General features: G+C 39.1%; 1 protein-coding gene across 1 annotated transcript; it reads right to left on the bottom strand.

Moving 5' to 3' along the window:
• Positions 1–1,266: 1,266 nt before the first annotated feature.
• On the bottom strand, positions 1,267–17,779 carry LOC134388186 (zinc finger protein 709-like). The gene is made up of 4 exons (XM_063111036.1): positions 17,708–17,779; positions 4,147–4,273; positions 3,884–3,944; positions 1,267–3,312 (listed from the first exon to the last, which is right to left on the bottom strand). Exons 1-4 carry the CDS (start codon positions 17,708–17,710, stop codon positions 1,989–1,991), a joined length of 1,515 nt encoding a protein of 504 aa, XP_062967106.1. The 5' UTR covers positions 17,711–17,779; the 3' UTR covers positions 1,267–1,988.
• Between the last annotated feature and the right edge of the window lie 258 nt (positions 17,780–18,037).

Here is an 18,037-nt window from a genome sequence, read left to right as displayed (position 1 = left end):
CACCATCTCACTTGACAGCCAGCTGAGATTGCTGTAGAGAAATTTTCCAAAGAATGGGTAAGGTGTTGATTCTCAAAGACGTTTCTCAGCAAGAAGGCACAGAGCAGGGGGCTTGAGGTGGAACAGAGATGGAAATGGCATAAGACTGGCTCTAGAAACACATGATTGTTGATACACAAGAAATAGGGTGCCCCAGGAGAATTCCACTTGGGGAGAACTTGGGGAGTGCCTTATTTTTAAGATGTATTAGATACAGAAACAAAGATCAATGATGACATCTCACTCACTGAGTCTTCTACCCATCACAAAAAACATGTGCAACATACCCTTTGCTTCCTTATTTATTTATTTTTGGTGGCTGGCATTTATGGGGATCTGAACCCTTGACCTGGGTGTTATCAGTACTGTGCTCTAACCAAACGAGCTAACTGGCCAACCCCACAACCCCCACTTCCTTATTATCTCCCATGTTATCATTTACTTCTTTTGAAGCCCTTACTTCAGTCTTATAAACCAAAGCTTTGCCATTTATTATTATCATTTTCTCACAAAAAATATAAACACCCAAACTTCAAGAATTTTTTTCTTGCCATGATATCCAGAGCCTAGTGTGCCTGGATTATTTATGCTTAATTTTATGTTTTGAGTCTATAGGACCAATATAAGAGGGATATTGAAAAATTGGTATCAACACTATACTGTAAGCAAGAAAGCCTAGACTGAAAAAGTGATCCTCTCTTGACTGTTTCTTGCTAGGTTTGTAGTCTGACAATTTAACTAAATACATTGGCCTCACTTGACTGAAAAAGTAGATTTGTTATAAGTAATATATAGTTTGCTATGGAGTAAGTAAAGGAACTTTATGGAAAACATTGTCCAGTACCTTATAGGGGAAAAGACTGAAATAACAATTCACATGAGACTATATGATAACCATTATATACTTATAAATGGAAGCCAACAATTTATTAGTGGGGAAAATGAAATAAAGCTCTTTTTACTCCCAACCAACTTTTTCAAAAAGCAGTTTTTCCCATAAGAAAGGGAATATATATAATAGTTAAGGGAGATCTAGTACCTGCCACACAGGTCAGTAGGAGAACCCCAACAATTAAGTCATTTTTCAATAGCCCACTAATCACAGAACAATTTAATTATATGAACATTTAACTTACCAGCATGTTAGAAATATGCTGCAATTCACTTATACAGCTAACACACTTCAACATGGAAAGAGAAATTTTATTAACTTAAAAACTCCCCAAACCACTACATATTAAACTCAGGTACTATTGTGTAAAGAGAACTTACAGAATGATCTCACCTCAATGTTTCTTTGCAAAGGAAGTAAAAATCAATAGACCTAGATCCACTTTAAGAATGAGCCAGTGATAAACACAGTATACCTATAACTTTTACATTTCTTTGATGTTATGAATTTTCTTATGAATTCATAAGACATGAAATAATTTCCACCAGGCTTTCCATGTTACTTACATTTATATGACTGCTCTCCAAAGTAACTTTTCACATGATTTTTAAAGTACTTGTTAAAATTGAAAACATTCCTGTATTTCAAAACTAGTAGGGTTTCATTTCAGTGTGTATTTCTACATGATTTTGTCAGGATGTAGGCCAACTGAATTCTTTTTTTTTTTTTTTTGTCGTTTTCGTGACAGGCACTCAGCCAGTGAGTGCACCGGTCATTCCTATATAGGATCTGAACCCGCGGCGGGAGCGTCGCCGTGCTCCCAGCACCGCACTCTACTGAGTGCGCCACGGGCTCGGCCCCAACTGAATTCTTTTACACATTGCTTATATTCAAGTGTTTTCTCACCAGTGTGAGTTTTCTTTCATGGCCTTGAATTAAAGTGGGAAGATAGAAGGCTTTTTTTCCCCACGTTTTGACATAGGTATTGCTCTATTAAGCATTCACTTGTGTGCTCAAAAGGTTTTGTAATAAATGAAAGATTTCTCACATTCATTCTTTAGGGTTTCACTCCAGAATGAGTTCTTTCATGATGTCGAAAGGAAGTGAGAAATTTGAAGGCTTTCCCACATTCCTTGCATTCGTAGGGTTTCTCCCCAGTGTGCATTCTCTCATGCACTCGAAAAGAACTGGAAGAACTGAAGGCTTTACCACATTGTTTACATTCATAGGGCTTTTCTCCAGTGTGAGTCCTTTCATGCATTCGAAATGAACTGGAAGAACTGAAGGCTTTACCACATTGTTTACATTCATAGGGTTTCTCTCCAGTGTGAGTCCTTTCATGCCTTTGAAAGGTACCAGAACAACTGAAGGCTTTACCACATTGTTTACATTCATAGGGCTTCTCTCCAGTGTGAGTTCTTTCATGCATTCGAAATGAGCTAGGACAGTTAAAGGCTTTCCCACATACCTTACATTTACAAGGTCCTTCTCCAGTGTGTGTTATCATATGTATTCGAATGCTTGGGAGAGAAATGAAGGTTTTCCCACATTCCTTACATTCATAGGGTTTCTCTCCACTGTGAATTCTTTCATGCATTTTAAAGGAACTGGAATGTCCAAAGGCTTTACCGCATTGTTTACATTCATAGGGTTTCTCTCCAGTGTGAGTCCTTTCATGTACTCGAAATGAACTGGGACAGTTAAAGGCTTTCCCACATACCTTACATTTATAAGGTCCAACTCCAGTATGCGTTATCATATGTTTTCGAACACGTGGGAGAGAAATGAAAGTTTTCCCACATTCCTTACACTGATAGGGTTTTTCTCCAGTGTGAATTCTTTCATGCATTCTAACTGAACTGGAACGACTGAAGGCTTTACCACATTGTTTACACTGATAGGGTTTTTCTCCAGTGTGACTCCTTTCATGCATTTGAAGTGAACTGAGACAGTTAAAGGCTTTCCCACATACTTTACATTTGCAAGGTCCTTCTCCAGTGTGCGTTATCATATGTCTTCGAACGCTTGGGAAATAAATAAAGGTTTTCCCACATTCTTTACATTCATAGGGTTTCTCTCCAGTGTGAATTCTTTCATGCGTTCTAAAGGAACTGGGACAACTGAAGGCTTTACCACATTGTTTACATACGTAGGGTTTCTCTTGTGTGTGAGTCCTTTCATGTTTTCGAATGTAATGGGAACAACTGAAGGCTTTACCACATTGTTTACATTCATAGGGCTTCTCTTGTGTATGAGTCCTTTCATGTTTTCGAATGTAACGGGTAGAACTGAAGGCTTTCCCACATTCCTGACATTTATATGGCTTCTCTCCATATTCCTGATACTTACATAGTTTGTGTCCAGTGTGAGATCTGATATACCTATTAAGAAATGAGTGACGCATGAAAACTTTTCCACATACACTGCATTCACATGATTTTATTACAGATTAAGATTGTTCAGATTAAGATTTAGAATCTGGCTGGTGAATTATCCATATTGACTATCTTTACTTTCACTGAATCCCTCTACCTTGACTTCTGTATAAAATAAGTAGCACACTATTAATGGTTTTTTAAAATTAATTTTACATTTATTTGTAGGTATTAGAATTACATTTTAACAATTTTCAGGTAAAGTGTAAGTGTTCTGCCCTGTGTGAATTGTTTGCAAGTGAATATATTCAATGCTTAGAAAGAGGGCTTGACCATAGCTATTATCTAAATGGGTTATATTTACATGTGGGGTTTCAAACAACTATTTTTCACACACTGAACACCTATGATATTTTTAAGGAAACATTTACTATGAAAACATTTTTGCTGAAAATTTTCTAAGAATAAATGAATTTGAAGCTGGGCTTATTGATTTCCTTCCTTGTTTGTGAAATTTCATGACAGTATTACTAAGATTCTCCTGTGGTAGTGACTTACTCTTTTGAGTGTAACTCACCTTAGATTTCTCCCCTGGTTTTTGTAGTCATCTTCAATGTTTTGGCTTTTCCATTTCCCCCCTAAAATGCAGACCCAGAAAAATCATTACAAATTATTAGAAATGACAGAATAATTATAAGATTCTAAATCCATGACTAGCTGTGACCTTGGCTAGTTTGTTCACCAAGGTATTCTCTTTCTACAGTTCAAATCTTGGAACACAGTTGAACAAGAGACACTTGTTGTCTAATTTACTAAGTCAAGGAATATTGTTATCATTACCTATGCAGGCCAGGTTCTTAAAGGTTTCCAGCATCACATCTCTGTAGAGATTCTTCTGTGAAGGATCCAGCAGAGCCCACTCCTCCCAGGTGAAGTTCACAGCCACATCCTCAAATGCCACTGAGTCCTAAAATATCCCATGTATGTGTACAGGAGAATGAGTGAGACAAACAAAACTGGGGATCTATACTCAATTCATATGTCCACATTCGATACTGTGGTCTCCAGACATTTATCGTATGACTTGATTGTGAGAACTCTGACTCTCCATCCATCCTCACTTTCCTCATAAACTTAACAGTATCATGAATACACAGAAATTACTTCTACATTTTTACTGTGATCACTACAAGCCTTATTGTTCTCTAATGCTAGGAACAAGACCACCCTGGGGAAATAAGAGAAATGCTATACAAATAAAAGAAAATTTAAGAACACCAATTCCTTCTGAGAGAAACTCTTTCATTTCCTGTCTTACTATGCACCATATCACTCAGCATTTTGTGAAAAACAGGGTCAAGTCTGGATGAGGTCTTTATGAATAAATACAACTTTAAGAACTGTGTGCTTTTACTTCTGTTCCCATCAGCAAACATGAGAGCCAGGAGGCCGCTGAAAATCTGCATTCTAACAAGCAGCAGCTGGCCGTGGTGTCTTGACGTACTCCAGGCAAATGGAAATATTTAACTCCTGCTGGTTGAATGAAAATATTCCTTTGCAGAAGTATTGATTTCAGCATGTTTGTGTCACAAGCTGTTTTTCCTTTTTTTTTTTTTTCTGTCTCATTTTACGGGTCAAGGAGTTTATTGGGAAGTTAGAGCTCCGGATGAAGAATAAGGCATGGAGACTTAGACCTCCACAAAATCCTTATATTCATGAGCCTTAGGGCTGCTTCCTACCAGTTTTGAGCACACACAGAAGCACACAGACTGAGAATAACCACTGGAATGGAGGAGTAAACCGGATGGCCTGTAGCCTCAAACATTAGCATGTGTGAAACATACAGAGGCCATGAAACCATCAAAAAACCTTTCCAGTGTAATTTCATTAATACTTATTTCTTGAAATTTCAAGGAAAGTAAAACAGAACACTGCTTAGTGAAAAATAATAGAGGGTAAAGAGATGATGAATAAACAAAGAATCAAAAAGTCATCTATGGGGCAGGATGGAGATGAGTCAGGAAGGGGAACATCAGGAGATTCTAACAGGTGCCCAAGGTCAATTTATGCATATTGATGATGATTAGATGGGTGTCTATATTATTATTAAAACATACCAGGAAACATTTTATTCTTTTCTGAATATATTTTATGATGAAAATTTAATGAATTAACTTTGAAAAAGAGCACACTTTATATTACTTTGTAACTTGGCGATCTTATTTTTATTTTTATCTATCTACCTATCTATCTATCTATCTATCTATCTATCTATCTATCTATCTATCTATCTATCTATCTATCAATCATCTTTTGGCAATCTTAGTTTTAAATCAGTTTTGGCAGCAAAAGTTTGGCAGCCAAAAAGCAAGCCAAATGTCTGTTTACGTAGAATTAGTTATGTAACCTCACCATAATATGCACCTTTTGAAAATAAAAGGCAGCATGTATATGAAAAGATATGGAAGATTTATCAATAGAAAGTATATTGCAATTGCAGAAGCAGGTGAAACCCATTCAAGGTTTGACTCACATGGCAAGATTAATGACACTGCGCATGCCAAGTGAATAGGAAAGGGTTAATTACTTCCCTAATTTAGGTCTCTGGGGAGAGCAGGGCAGGCCTCTCAAGCATGTGTAAATTGGCTTGAGAGAGCAAAGAAAGGAACCTGGTGAAGATTTTTACTGAGGTTAGAACATGGGCCAGTGTGAGAGTTGGAGCATACAGGCAGGGGCTTAAGTGGATTGGATCTCTTGCCAGCACCACAGGAGAGCAACCCAGGCTTTGTTTTTACCCCATCCAGATGTGGGAAACGAGAAAAAAAATATGGCTTAAAAGCTGTCAATAATATAACATCAAAAAATGAATCAGAGGGCTGAGCCGGTGGCGCACTCGGTAGCGTGCTGCGCTAGCAGCGCGGCGACGCTCCCGCCGCCGCGGGTTCAGATCCTATATAAGGATGATCGGTGCACTCCCTGGCTGAGCGCCGGTCACCGGAAAAAAAAAAAAAAAAAAAAAAAAAAAAAAAATGAATCAGAGACTACAAAATTCTGGTCTGACAAGTAAGTAGTTTAGAAGCTGTCATCCCCATCCATGTAAGTAGGACGCAAACAAACATAAAAGCGGTAAGTCTTCTTAGATCCATCAAGCAATTAAGGTCATAGGCCAAAGCTTTGTCTCCAAAATTGGAGAGACAGAAAAAGTAGCCATTCTGAAGTATGCCAGAATATTCTGGTTTTTTTTAAGAAGGCCAGTCCTCAAAAGAATCTATTTCACTAAGGCCTAACCAAATAGGATTTTACCACAGCTGAAATGACATGAGAAGAAGGACTAAGAAGCACATGTGAAGGTGAAAAACTATTTTTCTTTCCAACACCAAATACATGGTGTGTTTTCCAACAGTACTTCAATTCTACAACAGCATCTATGTATCAAAATTCAATTCAATTCTAATACTAAGTACCCAGAATTAGTGTCAAGACTCCATGGGATAAGGGCTCAGTTCCACAAGATTGCCCCACATCAGATGCCAATCACAAAATGGGGTACACAGGATACCCACGGTTTACTCAGCCACTACAAGTTTGGAGGTTCCCACAACACACCTTTCAATAATTCACTAGAACATCTCTCAGAATTCAGGAGAGTGCTTTACTTAGTATTACCAGGCTATTATAAAAAATACAATTCAAGAGCAGCCAAATTAAAGGGACAAGTAGGTCAAAGTATGGGAAGGGGAATGGATAGCTTATAGGCGCTTCCTGGCTCTGCCAATTCATATCACCTTGATGTATTCACCAATCTGGAAGTTCTCTGAACCCTGACATTTATGGGCTTTACAAGAGGCTTTGTTATATAGACATGATTGATTAAATCATCAGCTATTGGTGATTAACTCAATTTCGTGCTTTTCTTTCTTCCCTTGATGTTGCGGGCTAGGGCTGAAAGTTCAAGGCTTGGTCTTTCAGGTCACCATACCCATCCTGAAGTTATCTAGAAGCTTTAAGAGTTGCTTCCTTACAACAAAAGAAGAAGCTATCACTCCTATCATTCATAAAATGCAGTGGATTTAGAAGTTCTGGTCTAGGAACCAGAGACAAAGACCAATCAACTTTATTATCATACCACAGATCAGTGCACAGGCTCACTATAAGACTGAGACCAAACAATACCACTACAGCATGTTTTCCCACTACCCACACCATAACAGTATATCACTAGGGTTTCTACTTAATAACAGTGGAATGCAGTGAAACAATATTTGAGTTTCTTTCTGCAACTTTCAGAATTTATTTTAAAAGTCTACAGAACCCCAAAGATGACAGGAGAGGTAAAAGCAAGGACACCAGAAAAAAATTTATATTGTGGGCCGGCCCGTGGCTCACTCGGTAGAGTGCGGTGCTGATAGCGCCAAGGCCCCGGGTTCGGATCCCACATACGGATGGCCGGTTCGCTCACTGGCTGAGCGTGGTGCTGACAACACCAAGTCAAGGGTTAAGATCCCCTTACCGGTCATCTTTTAAAAAAAAAAAAAAAAAAAAGAAAAAAATTTATATTCTGACACATACAGCTTCTGAAAATATTAAACACAGCCTAATAAACCCAGCAGGAGAAATCTAAAACTTTACCCTAAAGTCCTGTTTACCTTAGTTTTTATTCCACAGTACATCATGTTGTGTTTTCAAGAAAAAAAAATACAAGACATGCCAAAAGACTTAAAACCCAGTTTGAAGAGGGAGGGCAAGCAGCAGAGCCAGATTCAGGTACAGAATAGATATTGGAATCATGAGTTCAGAAATTAAAACAAGCATGATTAATATGCTGAGGGTTCTAAGGGAAATGGTGAAAAATATGCAAGAATAGATGAGTAATTTAAGCAGACATGAAAATTCTAACAGGATCAAAAGGTAATGCAGGAAATAAAATACACTGCAACAGAACTGAAGAACACCCTTAGTCATTCATTAATACAAAGGAAGTGTGCAAAGAATCAGTCATCTTGAAAAAATGTCAGCATAACCTTTCAAAACTGAAATACAAAGGAAAAAAAAAGAATGAAATGTCCATCATCAGATGAGTGGATAAGGAAACTGTGGTATATCTACACAATGGAATGCTACTCTGCTATAAAAAAGAATGAAATACTACCATTTGCAACAACATGGATGGACTTAGAGAAAATTATATTAAGTGAAACAAGTCAGGCAAAGGAGAAATACCACATGTTCTCACTTATTTGTGGGAGCTAAAAATAAATAAACAAAGGGTGTGGGGGGGAAGAAGACATAATCACAACAATTTCTTGAACTTGTTAAGACAAGTGAACAGATATGATGTGGGAGGGGAGGGGGGAAAGAGGGACGGGTAAAGGGTCATGAAAATCAACTACAATGTATATTGGAAGTTAAAATAAAAAAATTTTTAAAAGAATGAAAAAGATAGAACAGAATATCCAAGAACCTGGGGAAAAACTACAAAAGGTGCAGTACACACATAATGAGAATAACCATAGTAGAAAGAGAAAAAAAAGAAATAACTGATGCAACAAAGTCTCAGAATTCCCAAAATTAATGACAGACACCAAAGCACATAAATAGAAATCTCAGAGAACACCAAGCAGTATAGATACCCCAAATTCATACTTAGGCATATCATATTCAAACTTGAAAAAAATCAGACAGAAAAGAATCCTGAAAGAAGTTATGGAGGGTGGGGGTAGGAGAAGAACCAACACCTTAGATGTAGAAAAACATACTAAGAATTAAATTGGATTTCCTTTTGGAAAGGATGCAAGGAAGAAGATACTGCAGTGAAATATATAAAACATTGGGGAAAAAAGCCCCACCCACACAGAATTCTGTATTTAGCAAAAAAATCCTTCAAATGTGAATGAGACATAAAAGATTTTCTGAAACAAAGAGACAAACAAAAAATGAAGAAATCTGTCACCAATGAACCTGCCATGAAAGAAATAAAACAAATTACTCACAAACAAGGAAAACGAACAAAAGAAGAGTATTAGAGAAGGAATAAATGAAAGTAAAATTATATTTGTTTTTCTTATTCATAATGTGATGAAAGTTCATTCAAAATAATAACAGCAACAATTCTTTGGTAATTATACCTTATGGATAAATGATATGTTTGACTGCAGTGTTATAAGGATCAAGGAGGTAGAAATTGGGAATACTTTTTTGTGAAGTACTTGCACAACCAGTTAAATAACATAATGTTACTTGAAAAAAGACTTGGGTTACTTGTAAATGTGTACTACAAATTCAAAGACAAGCATGAAAACAGTAAAAGACAGATAAAAAACTATAATTGATATGCTAAGAGGGACCATAAATGGAATTAGGTAATAAGCTCCATAAAAGCAGAGAAGATGAAAAAAGAGGATGAAAAAGATACAAAGAATAATAGCAACAAATAGAAAACATTATAAAGAAAAAAAAAGGTAGATATTAACCCAACTAAATCAGTAATAACTTTAAACATCAATGGTCTCAATACAAAATTGAAAGACAGGTACTGTCATAGTGAATAAAAATATAACACATAATATGAGGGTACTTCAAAAAGTATGTGAAAAATAGAATTAAAAGATTAATACTAATCTTCCTATGAACTTTTTGAAGTAATTTCATATATGTTGTCTATAATAAACATGTCAAATATAAAAATACGTATACATTAAAAATAAAGGGATGGAGAAAGATCTGCCATGCTGACACTTTTTATTTCTTTTTATTAGAAAGCTGCCACAGCTATATTAATTTCAAAAGAGCTGAGTTCACAGCATTGAAACTTCAGTGATAGAGGGGCATTACATAATGATAAAGGGGTCAATTCACCAAGAATAAAAGGCGGTCCTTAGTGTGCATGTGCATAACAACAGAGTGGCAAAATACATGAGGCAGAATAACTCATAGAACTGCAGGGAGAAATACATGAATCCACCAGTATAGTTGGAGACTTCAACACCCCTCTATCAAAAATTTAGTGATTGGGCAAAGAGACAACCAGGAAGCACACAGTTGAATTGAACAGCACCATCAAACAAGCAGACCTAATTGAAAAAACAGAATGCTTCATCCAGTAACAAAAGAATATACATTCTTTTGAAATTTACATGGAACATTCACAAACATATCCCAAATTCTGGGACAAAAAATACACCTTAACAAATTGTAAAGAATAGAAGTAATACAAAATATGCTCTCAGACTGCCATGGCATCAATCCAGGAATCACTAATAAAAAGATAGCTTAAGAACTGACAAATACTTGTAGATTAAACAAACCATTTCTAAATAACAAAAGAATCAAAGAAGTCTTGAGATATTAAAAATTATTTTGAATAAATAAAAATAGAACTTATCAAAATTTCCAAAATGTTGCAAAAGCAGTGCCTAGAAAAAATTTATCCTATTGAACCAGGTATATTACAAAAGAAGAAAGATCTATGATAAATAACCTCTGGGTGAAGTTTGGAAAACTAAAATCAGAAGAGTATACTAAACCCAAGTAGAAATGAAAAAATAAATAATAAAAGTTAAAAGAAGAAATTAATGAAATTGTGGGAAATCAATAGGTAAAATCAGCACCACCAAAAGCTGGTCTTGTGAAAAGATCAATAAAATTGACAAATATCTACTCAAGCTGAGAAAAAAATAAAAAGAGAAGATAAAAATTAACACGACAAATTAAAAGGGAGAAATGAAAATGAAAAACATTTGACAAAACCCATCATCCATTTATAAGAAAACTAAGAAGTGCAGGGAGCTCCCTCTTCTTAAGAAACATCATCTATAAGAAACCTGTAGTTAGTATCATACTTAAGGGTAAGAAACTGGATGCTTTCTTGGTAACATGAAGAACAAGACAAGAAAGTCCCCTCTCACCATTTCTTTTCAGCACTGTACTCCAAGTCCTAGCTAATGTAGTAAGAGAAGAAAAGGAAATAAAAGCTAGGTAGATTGGGAAGGAAGAAATAAAACTGTCTTTGTTGCATATGACATGATTGCGTATGTAGAAAAAAATCTCAGTCCAAAACAAAGAAAACTCCTGGAACTAATAAGAGAATATAGCAAAGTTAAAGGATACAAGGTTAATATACAAAATTCAGGCTTGCCAGTTAGCTCAGTTGGTTAGAACACGGTGTTGATACCATCAAGGTTAAGTGTTTGGATCACCCTATCTGCCAAACCTGCCAAAAAAAAAAAAAAATACACAAAAGTCAATTGCTTTCCTATACACCCACACAAACACAGTCAACTATTATGTGACAAAGAACCATTCCATGGTGAAAAGGTAGGCTTTTCACCAAATACTGCTGAAAACAGTAGACAATCATATGAAACAAAATTAATCTAGACCCAAACCTTACACCTTTTAGAAAAATGAACTCAAAATGGATCATAGATGTAATTGTAAAATGCAGAACTATAAAACATATAACACAGGAGAAAATCTAGGTGATGTTGGTTTCATGATGAATTTTTATGTAAGTTTGACTTCATTAAAATGAAAAACTCCTGATCTGAAGCAGCCAGTGTTAGAAGAATGAAGAGACAAGGCAATACTTGGAGAAATTCTTTGCAAACACTTATTGCCTAATAAAGAACTGGTATCCAAAATTTCAAAGAACTCTTTAATCCCAGTAATAAGACAAACAATCCAACTGAAATGGGCAAAAGATTTGAACATACACATGAAAGAGGATTTAGAGATAGCAAATTAGCACATGAAAAGATGCTCAAGATCATATGGCATTTGGGAAGAGCAAATAAAACTAAGATATCATTGCACACTTATTAGACCGCTAAATTTCAAAATATGGAGAACACCAAATGATGATGAAGATGTGGAATAACAGGAATCCTCAGTCCTTGGTGGTGGGAAAGGAAAACGGTGTACCTACTTTGGAAGACAGGCAGTTTTTTACAAAACAAATCATACTCAATGTATAATCTAGCAATCACATTCCTAGGTATTTACCCAAGTGAGTTGAAAATAAGTGTTTATCACAGAATCTGCACGTGAATTTTCATAGTCTTATTCGTAATTTCCAAACCTTAGAGTGGACCACGATATCTGCTATGGTTTGAATGTGGCTTGGTCCCACCAAAACTCATGCTGAGATTTGATCCTCAGTGAGGCAGTGTTGGGAGGTGGACCTAGTGGGAGGTGTTAACAGGTTAACATACCCCCTGCAGGGACAACTTCTCCTTATTGTGGAATGGAATAGTTCCCACAAGAGTGAGTTCTTAGAAAGACTCTGCCTTCCTGAGTTTCTCTCTGTCGCTTCCTCTTTCACCATATGATCTCCACCCGCTCCTCTTCCATTTTCTGCTACGAGTTGAAGCAGCATGGGGCTTTCACCAGATGCAATGGCCCAATCTTGGATTCTCCAGACACTAGAATCAGGAGCCAAATAAACCTCTTTCCTTTATAAATTATACAGTCTCAGGTGTTCTCTTATAGCAACACAAAATAGACTAAGACAATATCCTTCAATAGCAAATGGCTAAACAGTTTGTGGTGCATCCATAGGATGAAGTATTGTTCGATTATAAAATGAAATCAAGTATCAAGCCATAAAAAACAGGGAAGAAACTTAAAAGTATATTTCTAAGTGAAAGAAGCCAACGTGAAATGGCCATATACTGTATAATTTCAAATATGACATTCTAGAAAACTTAAAACTATGACAGAATAAAGAGACCTTTGTCAAGGGTTTGGTGATGGAAAGAATGTATGAACAGGTGGAGCCTAGGGGATTTTTACGGCAGTGAAAGTATTCTATATGATGCAGAATGATGGACCCAGTCATTATACACTTGCCAACACTCATAGATTATATAACACAAAGAGTCAGCCCTAATGTGACTATGGACTTTGATGTGTCAATATTAGTACATCAGTTGTAGCAGATCTATCACAGTAATGCAAGATGTAAAAAAGACAAACTGTGTGGAGAGAGAGGGGTTATGTGGGAATACTTTCTTTTCTGATCAATTTTGAGTGTGCTACCCGTTTCCTGACTGAACTCTATCCATAAAAGAAGGCTATTTAAGGCTGAATTAATAACGTGTAAAGGCACAGAGTGGGGAGCAAAAGTGAGGGATTGGGAGGCCATTTCAGGTATGTCCATATTCAACAGTTATAATATGGTATATGGTTACTGTAGGAAAACAAGTCTAAAGGGGTGATGTAGTCAGCTAGGACTGCTCTAACAAACTACAGTGGTGTAGTGGATTTAATTATGTCCCCCCAAAACTCCCTGAAGCTTGAAATGTGTCCCCCAAGTTTTATGTATTAGAAACTTAGCCCCCACTATGACTGTTAAGAGGGTGGGAAATCCTATTATGGTAATTGAAAGGTGGAGCCTTAAGGTGGAGCCTAATTGAAAGGTGATTGGATTATGGCACCATGCCATAGTGAATGGATTAAAAATAGTGGTCAAGGGCGTGGTTCTGGGGGCTTTAAAAGAAGAGGAGAGTCTGTCTCTCTCTGCTCTCTCTGCTTCCACCATCTTGCAGTGTGAGACACCTGGGTCATTGTCACCACCACTAGATGGAATTTGGACTTCCCAGCCTCAGAAACTGTAAGCAAATAAATTTTATTTTCTTTATAAATTATCCAGTTCTGTATATTCTGTTATAAGCAACACAAAACAGACTAATACAGGTGGGATGGGTGGAATAAACACTTGTTTCTCATAGTTTTGGAGCCTGGGGAGCCTAAGATAAAGACACAGGCTAGGTCACTTCTCAGTGTGACCTCACATAGTATATAGAGAGTAATCTCTCTCTGATTTCATGGGGTGAATAATCCCACCATGAGGGCCCCAACACATGACCTCATCTAACCCTAATTACTAACCAAAGGCCCCATCTCCAAATACCATCACATTGGGTTTGCAGCTTCAAAATATGAATTTGCGTGGGACTCAGTGGGTAGCAAGGGGTACAGAGAAGGAAATTCATAAAAAGGGTGTTGGCTGGATAAATTGGGTGACCCACAGCCTCAGATGCAGCATGTATGCAACAGAGACAAAGAAACCAGAGAAAAACTTTTTCAGCATAATATTAAAGATATTAATAGTATTATTCAATAATAACTGACTGAAAACTAAAAATAGCCAAAACTCTACTTCATGATAAATAGATGATAAAGCTATAAAGAATGATGGGGGGAGGGGAGGAACCCACAATGGCTCACTCCTAGGTGGTGAGTGAAGGAAACCTGAGCAGTTAGAAATATTAATTCTGGGAACTCCACACACCCTACTGTCCCCTCCTCACAGTGTAGAAACACTGCCACCTACACGGTCTCAATTCTCACCAGCAGCCAAACACCTGCAGTCAGTGTAAGGTTCTGATCTGTGATGTCTTTTTTCTGACACCAATGTGTGGTGTTTGCTGAACACTAACCAACTCTCCAGCACCAGCTGGATGTCCAACAATCTAATTCCAACCACTCAGAGTTAGCACAGACCCCATAAGATCAGGGTCATTCTCACAACACTGCCCCCAGTTTAGATGACAACTGGGACGCATACTTCTGACCAACTGCCTATAAATCAGGGGCTCCCACATCCCTCCTCATGTTCAATAATTTGCTAGAACTACTCAAAGAAAACAGCAGAACATTTTATTCAAGTTTACCAGTATATTACAAAAGAACCCAGGAATAGTCAAATGGAAGAGATGTTTATGGCAAGAAAAGGGAGGATGTGCAAAGCCCCCCTTCTTGGGGTGGCCCACCCTCCCGGCTCATCAATGTGTTCACCAACCCGGGAGCTCTCTGAATGTCTCTGCTCAAAAGTTTTTATAGAATTCAATCTACAGCCTCCCTCTCCTTCCTGAGGTCAGGGTGGAACTTAAAATTTCAACCTTATAATCATGGGTTTTGTCTTTCTGGTTTCCAGTCCCCATTCTGAAGACACAGACTCCTCATTAGCATAAACTCAAGCATGGTCTGAGAGGGGCTTGCTATGAATTACAAAAGGTACTCCTATCACTCAGGAAATGCCAATGGCTTTAGGACCTCTGTGCCAGCAACTGCAGACAAACACAAAATATATTTTTTAATACACCACAGAAGCAAATAAACTATCAAATTCATAAACTTTCTCCATGGCAAAACCCAAAGGTGTCTTTATGTCTGACCCTCACCAACATTATCATTTTGTGCAAATTAAACCAACTCTGTAATGGCAAAATCAAAGTGCTGATACTGTTGAATTTTACCCAAGTTTTGTGATTCTGGTAAATAACTATAATTAAAGAAACCCCCACCAGCACCATCCTGGGTGTTCTGGAGACACAGGCTATTGCAAAAACACACCCTTCCCGTCACAACTTGGATGATGTCCCTTTACCAATAACAAGGCCAGACAGTGACTCTCCATATTCCCACTCTGCCTCATAAATGATCAGCTGAACAGTTCTGTCTTCACTCATCAGTCAGAACAAAATACTTGTCAACCAAACTTTGGTTAAATTTGTCTCCTTCCAAACCCATGAACTTAGACCCATCCTCAGCAGGCTGAGCCAAACCCCCTCCTTTATTGCCCTGTTCAGAACAGGCTGACCTCAGGGTGAAACAGTCTCTGATCTAGGATCTGACTTTGTCACCCTCCATCATGTCCTCCCTCCTACCTTCTTTCTAATCTTGTTTTCTCCTCCCTGTAAAAGAAAACCCTTTTCTGCCTGACTTTTGAGATGCTGTAGATCTTATACTAGGTGCTTTCTTCCTATTGCAATACTCCTTTAGAATAAGGTCACTCCTTATCTAAATCTGGATTTATTTCCCTTGAGACACAGTCCCAGGACAGTAACAATTACAACCTCAGAAAGGGCATCACCTGCCCTTCCGCATCTGCCTGTGAGTCCCAGCTCTCCAGGGCTCTGTAGAGTCTCTCAGTATAAAGGCTCCTTGCATGGTCAGTATGAGCAGGCTGGACACCTGCAGCAGAGGCTCCCCAGGAATAACCAACTGGGCCTTCAATGACCTCCATTTGCAGGCCCAGGATTGGCCTTAGCTTCCATTCACTGGCCTTACAAAATACCCAGTGTTTGAAAAATCTAGCCAAATCACTGAAATTCACTGTCCTCGCTCACTGACATGCTCAAGGACCACTGTCTTCAGCAACAATGCATTCATTATGCCCCACTTTGTACCTGGATTGCCTTTTGCTTTTCAGGTTCTTGCACCAGCCCAGTGGGGTTTCTCTGTCCTTTGGGATAGTTTTTCTCTCTTCACTAGTCTGAGAAAATCCAGAGGGCAGGAGTCATTTCTGTCATCCCCTCAATATCTGGGTCGGACTGGCTGACCACCAATTTGTTTCCAGTCAATGGAAATTAGGTTTAGAGAAAGAAAACCTGAGTGTCTCAAGGGGTTGACGTTTTCGATGAAGTTATACCAGGAGACACCTCCCAGCCCAAGGGCAGCTGGCTGCTCACCTGAGAAGCCCCACCCCAAAACCTCAGATTCCTCTCTGGGGAAATGACCCAGGGGCTGACACTCACTAGACACTCCAAGAGACATGGCAGCTGTGGGCATCTGGGTCAGACCCAGGCAGTTTTGAAACCAAGAGCTAAGAAAAGGTAAAGAGTAGGGCTGAGGACACGTCACCCTGTAAAGTTTCCAAAGGGGAACCTCATTCCAAAGACATTCTGAAAAGTTTGCGCTTATAGAAGACAGGAGAGACGCAAAGATTATTTACAGCGGAGCTTCAGGTAGTTATTTTCTGCTTTCCTGTCAGGCGAAAAGTAAACAAACATCAAACAAAACTTTTGAAAAGAGCCATTCTTTGCTCTATAAAAAAAAGGTAATGATAAATAATTAAAACTGTGTTTGTTTCAAATGTACAATGAAGGACAATAGTTGATAATGTGGATTGGAGAGGGGAAGTTGGCCTTTGGGAACGCGAAGAGGAAACTGGAAATCTAGGGATTAATTGCCAGCCCTAGGAAGAGCTGGCTGGGGAAACAGAGTCCTGGACTTCATAGGCTGCTTGCTTCAAATACAAATGGAAGACACAGACGAAAACCGGTCCCCGGGGAGAAAGAAGGGACAGGGGACCCCACGGACCACAGCTCCTCCTTCACACGAGCCCCACAGCCCGAATCAGGGTGTCCCCTTCAGGATCCCGCTGTCACCGCACGGTCTGGGGACAAGCCAGGCCGCGGGCGCGGAGCTGCCCAGAGAGGGCTCCGGGCCGGGCCGAGGTCGCCGCCGCAGAGATGCGACAGGATGCCCGGGGTCCCGGCCACCGGCCCCGCCCCAACCTGCGGCCGGAGGGGACCGAGGGCCGCGCTGCGCGGGCGGCGGACGCGGGGCCGCAGACTCCGGGGCTGAGCGCGGGAAGGCCCGGGTCCTGCACACTCACCATTTCCCGGCTTCCGGGAGTCCCGGCGTCCTCCCTACGGCTGCTGCGGCCTGTGCAGGTCTTAGCGCGACAGAGGCTGCTACGGAGTTACCTGGGATACCTAGGAGCAGCGAGACCAGATCTTAAGCACCGCCGGGGAGACAAAGAAAGACTCAGTGAGGTTGTGAAGCAACACCCCCTTCTCTCCGCAGCGTGCCAGACGGGACAGTTCTCACGGCCCCGCCCCAGCGTCCTGATTGGATTCTGCTACAGGTTCCCGCCCCTAAGATCTGAGTGAGAGGAACAGCGATCCAATAGGTGGCTGAATAGAGCTAGATTGACAGCTTCTAG

Source organism: Cynocephalus volans, chromosome 10 (genome assembly GCF_027409185.1).
Source record: "Cynocephalus volans isolate mCynVol1 chromosome 10, mCynVol1.pri, whole genome shotgun sequence".
Classification (NCBI taxonomy): domain Eukaryota; kingdom Metazoa; phylum Chordata; class Mammalia; order Dermoptera; family Cynocephalidae; genus Cynocephalus; species Cynocephalus volans.
This window is presented reverse-complemented; position numbering and strand designations above follow the sequence as displayed.

What these genes read in the sequence shown, in the direction of transcription:
- LOC134388186 (XM_063111036.1), bottom strand. An exon ending in TAAGAACCTGGCCTGCATAG is followed by an intron (nt 3,945 to 4,146) that starts GTAATGATAACA and finishes TCTGCATTTTAG; the next exon opens with GGGGGAAATGGAAAAGCCAA. An exon ending in AACCAGGGGAGAAATCTAAG is followed by an intron (nt 3,313 to 3,883) that starts GTGAGTTACACT and finishes ATTTCTTAATAG; the next exon opens with GTATATCAGATCTCACACTG.